The 16173-nt window shown below is 46.6% G+C and overlaps 2 protein-coding genes across 2 annotated transcripts; both read left to right on the top strand.

Annotated features, from left to right (window-relative positions):
- Window positions 1–8530: 8530 nt before the first annotated feature.
- On the top strand, window positions 8531–8776 carry TRIREDRAFT_104927 (uncharacterized protein; the record flags this gene model as incomplete). The annotated part of the gene is made up of 1 exon (XM_006963356.1): window positions 8531–8776. The coding sequence occupies one exon, from the start codon at window positions 8531–8533 to the stop codon at window positions 8774–8776; it is 246 nt and encodes an 81-aa protein (XP_006963418.1).
- A 4840-nt stretch (window positions 8777–13616) lies between these two features.
- TRIREDRAFT_75937 (uncharacterized protein) lies at window positions 13617–15773 on the top strand (the record flags this gene model as incomplete). The annotated part of the gene is made up of 3 exons (XM_006963355.1): window positions 13617–14206; window positions 14266–14477; window positions 14539–15773. The coding sequence occupies 3 exons, from the start codon at window positions 13617–13619 to the stop codon at window positions 15582–15584; spliced, it is 1848 nt and encodes a 615-aa protein (XP_006963417.1). The 3' UTR covers window positions 15585–15773.
- Between the last annotated feature and the right edge of the window lie 400 nt (window positions 15774–16173).

Raw genomic sequence — 16173 nt, 5'->3', positions numbered from 1 at the left:
CCGTCATGGCGTGACCCCGGACAGGGTTCATACTGTAATACGTGCATGATGCTAAACTGTTGGAAGGCTCTACTATCAAAACGAGATTCTATATCAACACCGCCAGATGTCGATGCTAGCAGTGATCCTGTTTCCCGGTTTCTGGTCCTTTTTTTTTTTTTTTCCTTTCTTTTCTTCCTTCTTTCCGTCACCGCGGCGGCAGTTTCAGCGGTAGCCGCGCAGCAAGTCTCGGCATTCGTCATTCACCGAGCTGAACCGCGCCTTGCTCCGCTGCAGCATACCTCGTATGTGCTCACTCTGCAGTCTCAAACATCATACCATGGCATCAGCCCTGTGGGATGTTGTCGAGACGGCCAAGCAATGCGGAAATAGCTGCGTGAATAATAACGGTCGGTTTCTGGCAAGTGGAGGCTTGACATCATCGGCATCTGGCGAGAAGAGGCATCATGACCTTTGTCCTCAGCTGATTTGACCGACTACCCGTCGAGGACGAACCATGACACGCATCACACTGCCATACCAAGAGCTTAGAGCAGAGCCGGAGCGTATATGGTCGGAAAATCCACTTTGCGGCATAAACCACTGTCAAAAGAGATCAAGTTCCCCTAAAAAGGTTTATGGACGAAGTGGGAAAGGAAAAAAGAAGAACAAAGACGTCATTGTGCTTGTTCGTGTTCGTGAAGGGGAAGTGTCCAACGTACGATGATGCTTCTCGGACAGGTTTCCATGATTCTACGCTTCACGTCCATACAAGCTGCAATCTGATATCAACCTCAAGTCATCAAGTCCAAGTCGAGGTATCGGCTACTTGGCGGCGATCAACGACGGCGTACAGCGGTGGGGTTTGCGCCATATTGCGTGGCAGCGGCAGCGACTCCTTGTACTCGGTACTTGGGCGTACCCGTGACTTGAACGTGGTTGGTGGCTGGAGATGCCCGTGTACGAGCACAACCTCTCGGAGAGATGCCCTCAAGCGCCCACTGTTTAAAGAAAGTTGCGCGCCGGGCCGGTCGTGTTCCTGCCTCGTACCTTTTCCAGCTGGAGAGCTAGGAGGAGAAACAGAGTCGAGTCGGTTCTGTTCCCTCGCGCAGATGCCCATCAAAGAAGGGGGAACAACAGAAAAAAAAAAAAAAACCGATATGTATCACACACTTGCAGGCGAGGCTCGTCGTCCGATCGCTGGGATTGTATGTACATGTACATGCACCCCCGTTGAGAAAAGCACAGCAAACCAGAGCATGTGAGGCTAGAGGCTGGCCCATGGCCGGGGGTCCCTTTTTTTCATCGGCGGCCATCTGGCCTGGGAGTGGCTGCAGGGATGCATGAGGACATGCACGGCGCGCCTCTTTGAGATGAAGTGTGGCGGGCTTGGAAATTGGGAGCCCGCTTTGCCTTGGAGTCGCTCAGACTTGGCGCTGGGGGCAGGGGATATTTGGAGGACTAGTAGGTTGATGGAGGTGGGAGAGGGATCCAGCATCCATGATGGAGGTCCACAGGCTGTCCCGAATGACATGTCCGTCACGGGCCCTGCGCCAAACTCGCGACAGGACAGAAAATATCAATCATTTTTATGATTTTCGGGTCGAGAGAGGTGAGACATGGTGCATCCACGAGACTCGAGATGCTGCTTGTTTTGGTGTTTTGGTCAGCCCGTGGCACCGCGCCAGTTTGGAGCGAGCATGTGCGCGTACCGCTACTTGATACCTACCTACCTGCTGCTTCCAGTTGCCATTCAGTCACGACTGCTGCGATCTGCATTTCTCCTCAGTGCGCCATTCACCCCGTCTGTGCCCTCTGTTTTGTTTAGGTACACATGCCATCCATCCATATCTGCAGATCACGAGCAGGATCCAGAGGGCGCCAGATGACCGACTGCGAGTCGACGTTGATGCTGCTCGCCTTTGCCTCCATCGCTCTTCCCTCTCTCCTCTTTTTTTCTGCAGGCCCTCAGCATCTCCAAAAGCTACCTATGTCATAGCATCTCCACCAGCCTCTGATTGGGAGGCAGGGATGTCACTCGGAGCGACAGGGATTGTCTCATGAGCATCGTGTGGCCCAGCATCCAAAACTCCACTGGACCCCCCACACTCGAACTTGGCCTCTCTTATCTGTCTTTCTGTCTAAGCCTCTCAATTTCCACACATCAATTGGTAGTTTCCACACATCACTAAACCTATTCTAGGAAGGTCAGCCCCCTATAGTAATAATATATAATTTATACTTACTATAAACTAAGTCTATTAAACTATAAAGTCTTATATTAATTATATAATATAAAGTTATAATAATTTATTATAAAAAATAACCTAATAAAAGCTAGCTAGCTAGCTACCTAGCTTTAACTTTTAACTTTTATATTAACTTTTTAACTTTAAGCTATTATTTTTATTACTGCTATTATATAAACTATTATTTTTTTTATATTTTTATAATTATTAAAATATCCTTTATTTACTAGTAAGTTTATAAAGACTTTAAAAAAGCATTTACTATTATAAAAGCTAATTAAGCTGCTAATAGTTTTATAATATTAAAATTATAAATAATAAAAGACTGCAGTAGTATTTTTAATTACTATTATATTATTTACTAATATAAAGGCTCTTTTTATTAGCAGTATTTATAAAAAACTAAAAAATATATATTAATAAAAAAGTTAAGTTATAGCTTTACTCTTTTTATAGCTAAAAAGACCTAAAACTCTTACTAAATTATAAAACCTATTAATTTATAGTATAATTATAATTTAGTTAAAGATTTAATTCTCTTTTATTATTTTTAAAAGAAGTTATATATTAACTTTAGCCTTAAAAAGTTATATAACTTTATTAAAACCTAATTATAAAATATAATAATAATAGCTAGTATAATTATTAGTAAAATTTATAAGGAATATAATAGCTTATTACTTATAAAAAAGGATATTTAGTTTTATTAATATAAGCTTTACTTAAGGTAATACAGCCTTTATATATTTATATAAGCCTTTCTTAACTTCCTTAAAAATAATAATTAAATATTCTATTTTATAATTAATTATAATACTAATAGCTAATTATATAGGTTTTTTTAAACTTATAAAAATAATATAAATAACTAAAAGCAGAACCTAAAGCTATTAAGTATAAATAATACTTATAAAGTAAACTATTTTAATATACCCTTATTCTAAATTATTAGTATAATAGCGCTATATATAAACTTTAACACTAGCTTTAAGTTAGTAATAAAGGAGGATATAAAGGCCTTTATTTAGCTGCTTTAAAAAATAAAGAAAGCTGCTATAAAAGCTAAGATCTTAAATCTTAAGATTATTATTACAGACTTTAATATAGCTCTTAAAAAAGCCTTTATAATTATCTTTAATCTCTTATAATAGTAAATTTATATATAGTATATAATAAAGAATATTATTCTTTATATAAAGAAAAACTAAATTAAAGCTTTTACTAATAATTAAATTATAAGCCAGGCTAAAGAAAATAAAGCTTATAAAGCTACTAGTCTTAGCCTTAACCCCCTTAAATAGTAAAATAATAAGATATTTAATACTATATAGTAGGAAATAGCTAATAATACTATTAAAAAGGCTAGGCTATAGGCATTTTAGCTTCTTATATTTATAGTAATATTACTTTCTTATAAAACTAATTAAAAAAATATTACTAATAGTATTTATAATACTTAAATAGCTATAATATATATAAAGACTAAAGATAACTTTAATAAGCTTTTTATTAAGCTATAGACTATATTCTTAAACCAGCCTAGTAAGTTTAAAAATATATCTTTTTATATTATAAAATATATTAATTTAAAGTTATAAAAATTATAAATTACCTTTTAAAAACCTATATAATTAAATACTATTAATTTACTTATTATATAATTAAGGAATATAAAAATTATAATATTATAGTAATATCTTATATAAAGAGTATATATATATAGTTAAAAGTACTTTTTAAAAATAGGTTTACTAATTTATTTTAACTTTAATAGTATATTTAAAAGCTTTTTAAGTAATACTATTAATACTATTAGTATTAATTTTATTATAAAGTAACCTAGTGCTAGGTCTAGTTTATTAATAAATTAATTTTTACTAATTTACTATAAAAAGTTAGCTAGTAAGCCTTATTATAAATCTAAAAGTAACTAAACCTAGTTAAAGATAACCTATAAAAGAAAATAAAGCTTAAAAACTATATAAAGGCATTTTTTATATAATAAAGGCTACCTTATTACTATATAATCTTACTGCTATTATAAGTAAAAAAGTCTCTTAAATTATTACACCTTAATAAGCATTAATAGCTTAAGGCAGATATAATATATTAAAAAACATTAAAAAATAAATATTATAAGGCTAACTATAGCTTTAAGCCTAAATAATAAATTTAACTTAATTAATTTTATAAATATAATTTAGTATAAGTACTATTATAATAAAGGCCTTTTAACTACCCTATCCCTTAGTAAGTAAAAATAGGCTAAAAGCTTAATAACTAAAAAGCTTTTAAAATATTATATTAAGCTTTTATATAATTAAAATTATAGTAGTAAAGTTAAAATTTAGCTATAAGTATTATTCTAGCTGCTATATAAGTATAGCCTTTAGTTATTTATTAATATAGCTAAATTCTATTATATTAAGAATACTTCCTTATACCTTTACTATTATTATAATAAATACTGCAGTAGTATTATTTCCTATAGCCTTTATAGCTACTACTGCCTCTAGTATTATAAATACTACTTTTAGCCTAAGGCTTAAGAAGCTATTAAATATAATAAAACTTATAGCAGTATTATAAGTATTTTAAAAGTACCTTTATATATAATTTTAAGCTAAATATATATATCTTTATATAGCTAAGTCTTTTATAAATTTTAAGGCATTATTTTAAATTCTAGGTATAGTAGCTGCTACTATTATAATAATAAATGCTTTTTTATTAATATAATTAATACACTTTCTGCTAAATATAATTAATATAAAACTTTGCAGTCTAATAGACTTAGTTTATAGTAAGTATAAATCGCATATTATTACTATAGGGGGCCGACCTTCCTAGAACAGGTTTAGTGATGTGTGGAAACTACTAATTAATGTGTGGAAATTGAGAGGCTCTTTCTGTCTGTCTGTCTGTCTTGTCTATTTGTCTTTGCAGAGAGAGAGAGAGGCAATCTGCACAATCTGAGAGGTGACCAGCCACCGCCCCCAGCAGCCCGGGCGCTTTTCATCATCCATGACAAGACAAAAGGACGCCTCCGTCTCGTCTCAGACGACGAGCGACCACCGACGGTTAGCATCCAACGCATCTCTCTGGCCCATGGCATCCCTTGCTTCATGTTTCGCTTACCCGGAGGGCAGGATGCTAATCGATATTCCGTGCGTCTGCAGCAAGCATCAATGTTCCTCCTACCACCACCCGAATACTAACTAATACGACTCTACGTTATATCCAGCCCTGATGAAGCACCTGATATTATGATTACTTCGTTTCATGCTGTACTGTACTGTACAGAGTACCTACATGTGCTTTGACGCTGTCTGCACCTCCCAAGGCTTTGAAGCCCAAAAGACATGGGCTCCCTTGACTTTCCCGCCGCTCTCTCGCTAGCTTCTGGCCGGCCGTTTGCCTGAGCCCGAGATTTCCCAAGGACCTTCAAAGGGCGACGCCATGTCCACATTTAGCCGAACGCCCGTATCAGTGATCGGCGTGTCTTTGGGACGAGTTCGTTGGCCGCCATGACTCCGTGACGCTCGCAACGTCTGACTAAGAGGCACCGCCCGAAAGCCACTCGACGGACCGAAGATGATGGTCAAACGGGTGTCCTGTCGAGATTTGCGGTGTCGAGAGCTGCTCGGATTGTTGTGTTATTGTGTGTGCCCGCGACTTGATAGAGCGGTTGGCAGGCCTTGGGGACAAGGACAGGGAGGCTTCGCGATGGTCCAGCCTCCATCTACCTACCTAGTTTGCCCCTCCATCCCTCCCATCTGCCCATCCACACTGATCCTCGCTCGCCTCTTTTTTTATTTTTGAAAGAATTACTCTCCGCCCCGAGATGCACGGCATGCCGGACGCAGTCCGTGCCACCACACACTCACGCAACTCACTAACTCACTAATACACACACCACCTTTTTTTTTCGCGCTCTGCCCTCTATTTGCGGCTGGATCGCGCTCACCGCCTCGAGCGAGCGACAACGTTGCTTGGCGCCGTGGCTATTCTTTCGTGCTCTGATCTTCGTGCTCGGTAGCACGATACCTACGCTTCAGAGTCCGCAAGCCAATTGAGCATCTGGTCTTGCGCTTGTCTGCCCTCTGCATGTGGTTTGGCTCTCCTGGCCCCTCCTCTTCTCCCGCGGTATCGGTATGGTATCAATCAGCATGGGTTCCCGCAATGAGCAGCTGATGAGCCGCTCTCGAGCTGCTGGCGCCGCCGTGCGATGATGCCTGCATATCACTACGAGTACAGCAGCACTCGGTCCAGGCGCCCAGCCGGGGGAGGTTCTGGAGTCTGGACCAACTGTGAGACACCGGAGAGGGCGTCAGCTTGCCACCCTTGCGTACAATGTCTGGCACCTGCGCAAAAGCCAACCTCTTGGCTGCTTTGTCCTGTCTCAGATAAGCACCCGGACGCCTCGTCAGCCACTTGCTCGACTTTCCGATCTCGAGATTGCTATATGTTATCTATCAACCTCTGCGCGTACTCGCAACCTTGTATACCTACCTACAGCAACCCTACCTTCGAGGACCCTACCTACCTATCTCTGTACAACAGGCGGTGCTACCTGTAGTTTCTCGCTTTGACAGAGTACAGGCCTTGTGCCTTGTGCCAGGATGCATGGTGTGTACATGTATGTTGTCGGTCAGCCAATGGGGGCAGCGCTGTTTATGAGAAGGCAAAACGTAAACCAACAAGCAAAAGCCCACGCCTTCTGGGGGATGATGGTGCGAGTGCGACTACTACATACTATCAACGGCATTTGGCGAGTTTTTGATTGACTCATGTCGTGTACATACTACAGCAAGTCTTGATCCCTTTGCTGGCGTGTTCCCTGTCAAACTCGATACACGAGCCACCTCGTGGACTTTGAGATCATCCCATCATGCGAAGCTCGGAGCACAACCGCCATGATCTCTGCGGAACGAAGAAGACAGGAGAAGAGGGAGCACATCCACGCTTCAGGACTGGGGTATCTCGTTTCGACGTCACCTCGTCTACGTACCCCAGTGGCGCGATGCCACCTCACTCCCTGGCTCTGTATGTACGGACAGACAGGCAGGCCTGGTGCCGTTTGTACGTCGTCGTAGCATTTACATGCAGGCCAGAGGTAGGACTGCTGCCCCAGACGTGTAGGTGCTACAGGTCGAATACGGAGTCGTGTCACTGCTACGACATGTGCCGCAAGTGCAGGCCCTGGACGCCAACGGCCAAGCGACGATCTTCTCTGGAAGACCCTGACGGGCTTTGGCAGACAGGACCAGGCTGGGGTCAGAGTATGCATCCTAGACGATGTATCATGACCCCGAATTCTTCTCTCATCTGCCGATGAAGATCGCGTTGCAAGTCACAAGATTTGCCGGTTTGACATCCTTGGTGATGCTGCACATTAGCGTTTCAGAGAATATGTCGCTCATACTATGGACCAGCAAAGTGACGGTTGTTTCCCCTGACTTGCACCTGAAAAGTTGCTTGATACCACCTACAGCAGTGAACGGAGGTGGTGTATGGCGGTGCGCTGTTGACGGTCTCTCACCTCGACTTACACCCTTTCCATGCACGATATAACCAAAAGTTTCTAGACTCATGCATCCACAGCTGTTACTAGTCCGCTTCTTGATGCTTTTTTTTCTTTGTTTACGAGTCCCAATAGTACGTACTCGTATGTGGGCGAGGAATGATCAACGCGCCCCACTGGACTAGATGATGTTAGCGGTCTCTCCCACCCCAGCAGTGACAAACCAGAAAGAGTGAAGTGAGGCCATCGAAAGAATCACCATTGCCAGCACGAAAACGAACGTCTTCTAGTATTACCTCTGGTCCGACATCACCATGTCCTTTCCGCCCCTCTCACTTTGACCTTTGCCGACGATGGAATAGAAAAGCCGGTCTGCCAGCTCATCTAGTGCCATGCCGATCGCCGTTCATTGCAAATGGGGTTGTTTTTTTCTGCTTCTTTCTTTTCTCGAACTTCTTTTCGTTGTAATACTACTAGTACCGCGTACAAGTACCCTCTTCCCGTGAGGAGACGCCAGGCTAGCATCCTCCAAGGATCTGTCGCTGGCTTGGCGCGGTTCGAGCGGCTGTTCCATAAATATCACCACCAGACATACAATATGCCTACGTAGCGGATCCTCCCAAGGTCCGACACATGACCATGGGGACTCCCCGGGGAGTGGGCATTTCAGCGGTCGAGGCTTTTATTTTTGTTTGGCGGGTTTCTGCCCTTTTTTTCTTTGCTGGTCTGCCATTTGCCGTTTGATGTCAACTGCGGCGTCTGGCTGCTGCTGCTGCTGATGCTGATGCTGCTGATGCTGCTGCTGCTGATGCTGCTGCTGCTGATGCTCTCAAGACGCCAGCCAGTCAAAGCAATATGCCAGCCACTCCGCCAGCCAGCAACGTCAAGTCCCGGCCACACCGCTGCATCTAGAAATGCTCCGATTCATCAGTGTGCAGAGTCTCCCCCCCCTCGTGCTAAGGTATACAAGCACGATGACCGGTATATTCACGACATTGACATTGCGGCAAAGGCCCGCGGATAAGGGGGCTTCGATTGTCGGGCCGCTTCCCTCAAGCTCTCTCCATGCTTCTCGCGCCGCGCAGACTGGGAATAGCTGCACGTCTTCCATAGTTTTCTTCTCTCTCTCACTCACACTCACACACACACACTCTCTCTCTCCTCTCTCCCACTTCTACCCCCGTAAGGCACTCCCTCCCAAGCCCGGTGCGTCATACCTGCCCGTCTCGTCTTCATGCTTGCTGCCAGGCTAATGCACGAACCGCTGCATTCGCGCCAGCCAGCGCGGTGGATTGGCAGAACCCCTTTGGTGATGGACTAATCACGTCTGGCCAGAGAAGCAGCAAAAATCCTCTTATCAATTCTTCTTGCCCCCATAGTTTCCCAAAGATCCCTGGGCTTGCGGGGGATCGTCGCCACCCTTTGCGGCGCCAATCTTTATGCAGCGCCTTGGGAGGATGAGGCAAACAAGGACGAGGTAAAATACGCCACCATTTGAGAGAGGAAAAGGGGGGGTTGTTGGTTTCGGTGATGTTCTTTTATGCCGGTGGTCTTGAACTTCCGGAAGGGGGGGCGAAGATACATGCACGTATCGTACACGTAGTAGTAGTGCCTCCTGCGTGTGTTGGTAGGCAATACGGTACATGCCTCGTATGTACGAGTAAGGTACATGTAGGTAAGGTGTGGTTTGTTGGCGTTGCCTTCTTTTCTCCCCCTTGAAGGGATCTGACATTGGATAGCGAGTGGCACCTCAGAGGGTTGCAACTGCGCGTGATTGAGCCGTGAGAGTGTTGCCCTTTTCTGCATCGGCTGGAGTTTGTGACAGCTGACGGCCATAACGGCGGTGAAAGCTCATCTGCGTTCCACGAGCCGTATCTCGGATGCCATCTGTGTTCTTCGCCTCTATCTCTGGTCTTGTCTCATCGGACGCCTCCTTGGTGGTGTAGCTATCGATGTTACCTGCATACCTACCTACCCACCTACGAGTCGATAAGTCTCCCCCCACCTATGACAAGGACAAACAGCGTCGACGAGAGAGAGAGAGAGAGAGGTTGGGAACGTGGCATCTCTGCAAACGTACCGCCATGCACACTGACATAGTACAGATGGTTCTAGTAGTTCTCAGTGCGCATGTGTTGGTTGCCATGTTATCTCCCTTCGTGACGAGCTTTTGATAGACGCAAATTTAGCTCTGGACTAAAAATCAACACCCCCCCACCTCCCATCTGTGAAGCGTGATGCTGAAGACTTTTTTTTCTTTGCTTCTTTGTGCCTCGATCTCTTTCTATTCTGATATGGGGATGGTTCGTCATCGGCATTGGGCTCGATGGTCGGCATACGATGGGTTTGTTGAAGTTTTACGGGCTTCAGCTATCTTGGGAGTCTGCACTACGGAGCGGGATGATGACGGAAGATGCAAAGTACATGGATGCTGCATGATTTGGTGAGCTGCAAATGAGAGCCTCGAGGTATTCTTGGAGCTGATGTTTCTCCTGGAATATTCTGGGACTGCTGTGTGCTGTATTAATGGACTGCTTGCTGGTTGGAGCTGCTCGTCGATACTCGTTCTTACAGCAGCCTGGGGGTTTCCGTTGGTGATCATCGTACGTTGCGGGCAAGTTCAGTGGGAAAGGCGCAAGATGAAACGGCCACCTTGCCCTGGAGATATGATCAGGCTAATTGTGAAATTCGCCATCGAACTCATCCAGACGTTGCCATGTCATTGTTTTCCTTTTCTCCAAAACCCGATGATGATCAGTTGCGTTGCGTTGCGTGGTTGGGCTGTTGGGCAGTTGTTGGGTATAAGTAGGTAATATGATGCGTTGATCGAGGCGGGCAATCGTTGATCTGCATGGTAATGGACAATCGAAATTCGTCAGCTTATTACAGAATAAAATCCTTTTCTTCTTGATTGATTGCGCGAGTATTGCTTTGTTTTTTTCTTTTGCGTGATGATCGGGACGCTTGAGTTTGAGATTCCCTGTGTGTAGTAGTATTACGCGTGGCTTTGATGCTCCTGGTGAGATTGAAGCTGTGTCGTCGTCTCCACCGGCGCTTCGAGGCTTACTCAATAGCCGAACATTGCCGAAATATATGCTAGTATCTTGTGTATAACAAAGTTCTTTACAAGGAAAAAGGGGACTGAGATTATGATTATATGAGATGGGTAGGTAAAAGGATGAAAGAGTAATGGTGTGCATAATGCCTGGGTTGGACAGCTGATGGAAGATAGGAGACGGTAGATGGTAGATGGCGGATGATGGACGGGGGAGGGTCGAGGGTCGATTGTTGAGCGAGCGCTCGGTTTATTGACTTTTGGACAGCGTAGGCAGTTGTGGTCTTTCTGTCTCGTCGCGAACTTATTTGTAGAGAGCTGGATAGATACGCGGTATTTTGCTTGAAGAGCCTGTAGAAGAGATGGGTATCTGTGTCAGAGAAATGACAGGCCGCCTCGAAGAGGGACTCGTGCATGGAAGCAATTACAGCCTTGACTTCCCAGCCGGCAAAGAACCCGCGGAGATCCGAGGCTAACAGGACTTGTCACATCCCTAGATTTGAGATGTGGCATGCGTTGAAAGCATCCCAAGGAGATGGGTGTAGAGAGTTGTACATGTATGCGATCATCTAGCGTATAGACAGTCGACTCGGCCATCTCGCAGCTATAAACGCTCAGAGAACCCCTCACGGAATCGTAAGAATCGATGGGACCTGGCATTCCGGAGGATCCAAGCACGACTTCTTATGAACTGTCCATGGAGTTTTGGCAAGTCCCGTGGAGGCCGGGGCGGCATCGTTGAGGGAGGCGGACGGGATGTACCGCAGCCGAAGCGTAGGCGATTCCGGCTTACAAATGACAGAGACTTTGCCCAGTGCTCATGCTGTCTGCAATGACCTGTTGGGCTGGTTAGATATATTGTGTGAGTTGAGAGAGTTGCAGATCGGTTTCCAGAGATCTTGATGATCTGGTGTCCCCATCCGCCTCTTACGTTGTCCCTTGACCTGACAAAGATGCTGGGTTTGTCGAAGTTCGTGACTCATGGTGTTGCCTTGACCGAACAACTTTATGATTCTGTTTTACTTGAATTAGATCGGCTATTGATGGCCGCAATCGGAGCTCTTGATGCCATTGCTCAGGGGTAGGTAGCCACTTGGTGAAGCCCTCAAGGTCCATAAGAGGCGTTAGATGTTAACATCCAGCTCGTACGAGCCCATCTTAAAACTATGGAGCACGGTGACTAGCATCGATGATGTGGCTCCTAATCAAATGCAAATTATGGGTCTGATCGTGTTTAAACCAGGGCAGCTAATCAGCTGGAATTAGAATGCGTTAATACAGGGCTGGAACCACTGGACTGTGGCTTGGGATTCCGCTCAGGTGGACTTTGAGCATGTCCTAGGCTTTCGGCAGTGACTGTAGCTGGAGAGCTTCAGTCAGCTGAAAATTGAATCAAGGCAGGTCTACATTCGAAAGCATGTCGAAAGAGGCCTAAAATAAGACTTGCCTCAGTCCAGGTAATCAGGGGCTACGAGTAGAGTGAAGTCGGACGGAAACGATGGATGGTAAAAAGAGGACTCTAGCGCCAGTAAGATATGCCCAACAGGGCAACTGCAGCTATATGAGGAACAGCAGAAAGCGGCAGGCATGCTCGGACACCGAAATGTTCTAGACTTTTTCTTTCCGAGCTTTGCTGTCTGATGTCATAATCTCGATGTTTTGTTAATTCCGGTCCAGTTGTGTCAGTTAGAAGAGTAGTATGAAGAGCCTTCCTGAGCGTTTGCATCTCATATCGCCGGTCAATCTATCGTCCCAGTCTATTTCAGTCAGTGTCATCGATACCACGCATATGCAGCAGTTCGTCTCGAGAACGAGGCGGCGCCCCTTGCATCTTGAATGATTTTTGTAGTTGATCCTTCAGTGGCGCATTATGACTACCGATTCCGTTATTCCGGGACCATAGCCGGGGCCCACCATTCCGGGCACCGTCACTGCTCCCGGTCCTGCCTGCCGGACGGGCTGATTCCAGTCAATATTGACCCTTTGAACTCCAGAAAAAGGGGGGTAACCGGCCATGAGAAGCACTACAACATACTCCGAACTTCAAGCTATCAAGTTTTCATCGTCTAGCCCTGCGGAAAGCGTTGCGGCATGGCAAGTCCGGATCGCGGCTCTCGTTCACAACAAGCTTGAGCAGAATTATCCTGTTTCATTCGACTTCTGCGTCTAGCTGCTTTCCGTCTAGCCAAGTGGATCTGGAAATAACATCGCACACTAAGCCTTTTATTCCCCCCTTGCCGCCCCACTGCCATTATCTTATCGCCCGCTTATGACAGGACGCAAGCGGCAAGGCTGACGATAAGACCCTCCAGTGGAGCCAGTGCCCGTTTTATGGTTGTTTCTTTCGGGCAGCTGCGTCGCCTCTTCTTTCTCGGCTTCATCCGTGCTGGCCAATCGCGGCACTTGCAGGGCGACCCTAAAAAATCTGCGTGACGGCAGGCGGCGGTGGGGCGCCCAGCTTTGCTTTGCGTTTTGGCAGCTGCACCTCGTGGCTGTTCAGCTCCTTCCCTGGCGACTCTCGATGACGTCCGGCTTCGGCTTCGAGAATACCGGGCGAATGGACCGAGGTTAGAAGCACCCAAAAGCAGCACCTATCAGATCTCTTGTGGCATCATATCGAAGGTTCTGCAGCATGTTTTGGCCTGGATATATATATCCGGGGCACGCCACGGCTGGATGAGGATGGCATGATTCGAGCACACACACTGTTGGTGCCTTCACACACACTCTTTGGATACCGCATCCACTTACAGCAAGACCTCCTTTTGCAATTGTCGAGCCATTTCTGCATAGCCATCGTCGATCCGCCATGGCGGCATCATCATCATCAAGCTCGGCCTCGACCTTGGAGGGGCCGGCCACAGACGTGGTCAAGGAACAAGGTTCCCATTTCCAACCCAGTCGCCGAAACTCCAAGTCGGCTCCTTCGAGGCGGGGGTCGACTGCCAGCAGAACCCGCAGCCCCCAGAAAGAGACGTTCGACCCGAACCTCGACATCAACCTACCGTATCGTACGCTCACCAGCGATGCCAACTTTGACGAATTTCGCGTCGAATCGCGCACGGGCGCCATCCCGGGCCCGGTTGAGCCCCCGGCCGTTGCTGGCCAGGGAGGCGAGAAGCGATACCAGCTGGTGACCTTCACCCCTGAAGACCCAGAGAACCCCAAGAACTGGTCCAAGGCGTACAAGTGGTATTGCACCATGGTCGTTGCCCTTACGTGCTTCGTGGTGGCCTTTTGTTCAGCCGTCATCACGGCGGACCTTGTTGGGCCTGCCGAGGATTTCGGCGTCAGCAGAGAGGTTTCCATTCTGGCCATCACAGTCTTTGTCGTTGGCTTTGGTGTTGGGCCCATGGCATTCGCACCGCTGTCTGAGGTGTTCGGACGACGAGTCATCTAGTAAGTATTGGAAAACGCCATTTGAAGGAAGGGCTTGTCGCATGCTAACTCACCGGCAGTGGATCTACACTCTTGCTTGCCGTCATCTTCATCATCCCCTGTGCTGTTGCAAAGAACATCGGAACCCTGATCGTCTGCCGTGCCATCGATGGCATCGCTTTCTCGGCCCCCATGACCCTCGTGGGCGGCACGCTTGCAGACTTGTGGAGGAACGAGGAGCGTGGTGTTCCCATGGCCGCTTTTTCCGCCGCTCCCTTCATTGGACCAGCCAGTAAGTGACCCCTCTACACAGTTCTTGCACGATTGAACTCTACTGACCAAACGCGAAACAGTCGGCCCTCTTGTTGGTGGCTACCTTGCCGATGGCGCTGGCTGGCGCTGGCTGTACTGGATCCAGCTCATCCTTGCCGGCATTGTTTGGGTTCTCATCACCTTTACCGTTCCCGAAACGTACGCCCCTACAATCCTTTCTCGCCGCGCCAAGAAGCTCCGCCAGACGACGGGCGACGAGACTTACGTCACCGAGCAAGACATTGATGAGCGGCCCATGAGCGAGCGGCTCACCGTCTTCATGATCCGACCCTTCCAGCTGCTGTTCCGGGAACTTATTGTGCTTCTCATCTCGCTGTACATGAGCGTTCTCTACGGTCTGCTCTACATGTTCTTCGTTGCGTATCCCATCGTCTTCCAGGAGGGTAAGGGCTGGAGCGCCGGCACCACTGGTCTGATGTTCATCCCCCTGGCCGTTGGCGTTCTCTGCTCTGCTGCTTGCTCTCCGATGGTCAATAAGCACTACCTCAAGATGGTTCACAAGTACAACGGCAAACCACCCGCGGAGATTCGCCTGATCCCCATGATGATCTCCTGCTGGTGCATTCCCATCGGATTGTTCATCTTCGCCTGGACCTCGTATCCGCGGCTCATCTGGGTCGGACCGGCCCTAGGCGGCTTCCCCGTCGGGTTCGGCTTCATCTTCCTTTACAACTCTGCAAACAACTACCTAGTCGACTCCTACCAGCACCAAGCCGCCTCTGCCCTTGCGGCCAAGACCTGCATCCGAAGCTTCTGGGGCGCCGGCGTGGTCTTGTTCACCGAGCAGATGTACGCGCGGCTGGGCTACCAGTGGGCCTCTTCGCTTCTGGCCTTTATCAGCCTGGCTTGCTGCGCCATTCCCTACTGCTTCTGGATCTGGGGCGCCAAGATCCGCGCTCGCAGCAAGTATGCCTACGGCGGCGATGATGAGGAGGTGGAAACGAGTCAGAACCCCAATGACCTGGAAAAGGCTCAAAGGGTTCCCACTCATGGTGCCGCTCCTCGAGACGATACGGACGATGATCTCGACCTGAGGCGGGCGAGGAGCTACGTCAGCAACCCATAAGTTGGCAAGCGGATGAAGAAGCTTTTGCGAGACGCCAACAAACAACTTGGACTACACTGACCAAACCGACTGGTCAAAAATTACACATAGAGGTGGAACATTCTATAGACTGATGATGTTTCGACGATTGATTGATGGAGTATGAATTTTAGCATTGAACGGCGTTCAAAAAAGGGCTGGATATACCTGGGCGAGTATAAGGGTGGCATTGGGTATAGACAAGATATAATACATAATAATGATCTTTTAATTGCAATTGTATTTCCTAGTTCCCAAAACGATGACTTCGTCGCCAAGTATCTAAATGTCTTACGTTCGACTACCTATTGCTCGTTCCGTGTACTTGCAACATTAGTACACAGTAAAAGCAGGCTGATATCACGATCGTGACTGTAATAGTTCCAGCTCTGTCGATCAACTGATAGATCTCGCCGATCGGCCCCATTGCCGAGCTGGAGCCACTTCTCGATGCAAGACAGAGCTTCCGGGTCTTCTCCCAAGACCCACCGTGGCAACGATGACGATGTCGATGAACTCCGTCACATGATATCAAGAGCAAGGTAAACAAACAACACAACGATGGGTATGT

Source organism: Trichoderma reesei (assembly GCF_000167675.1).
Source record: "Trichoderma reesei QM6a unplaced genomic scaffold TRIREscaffold_4, whole genome shotgun sequence".
Lineage (NCBI taxonomy): Eukaryota > Fungi > Ascomycota > Sordariomycetes > Hypocreales > Hypocreaceae > Trichoderma > Trichoderma reesei.
The sequence above is the reverse complement of the archived record's forward strand: the minus strand, read 5'-3'. Positions and strand labels throughout refer to the sequence as shown.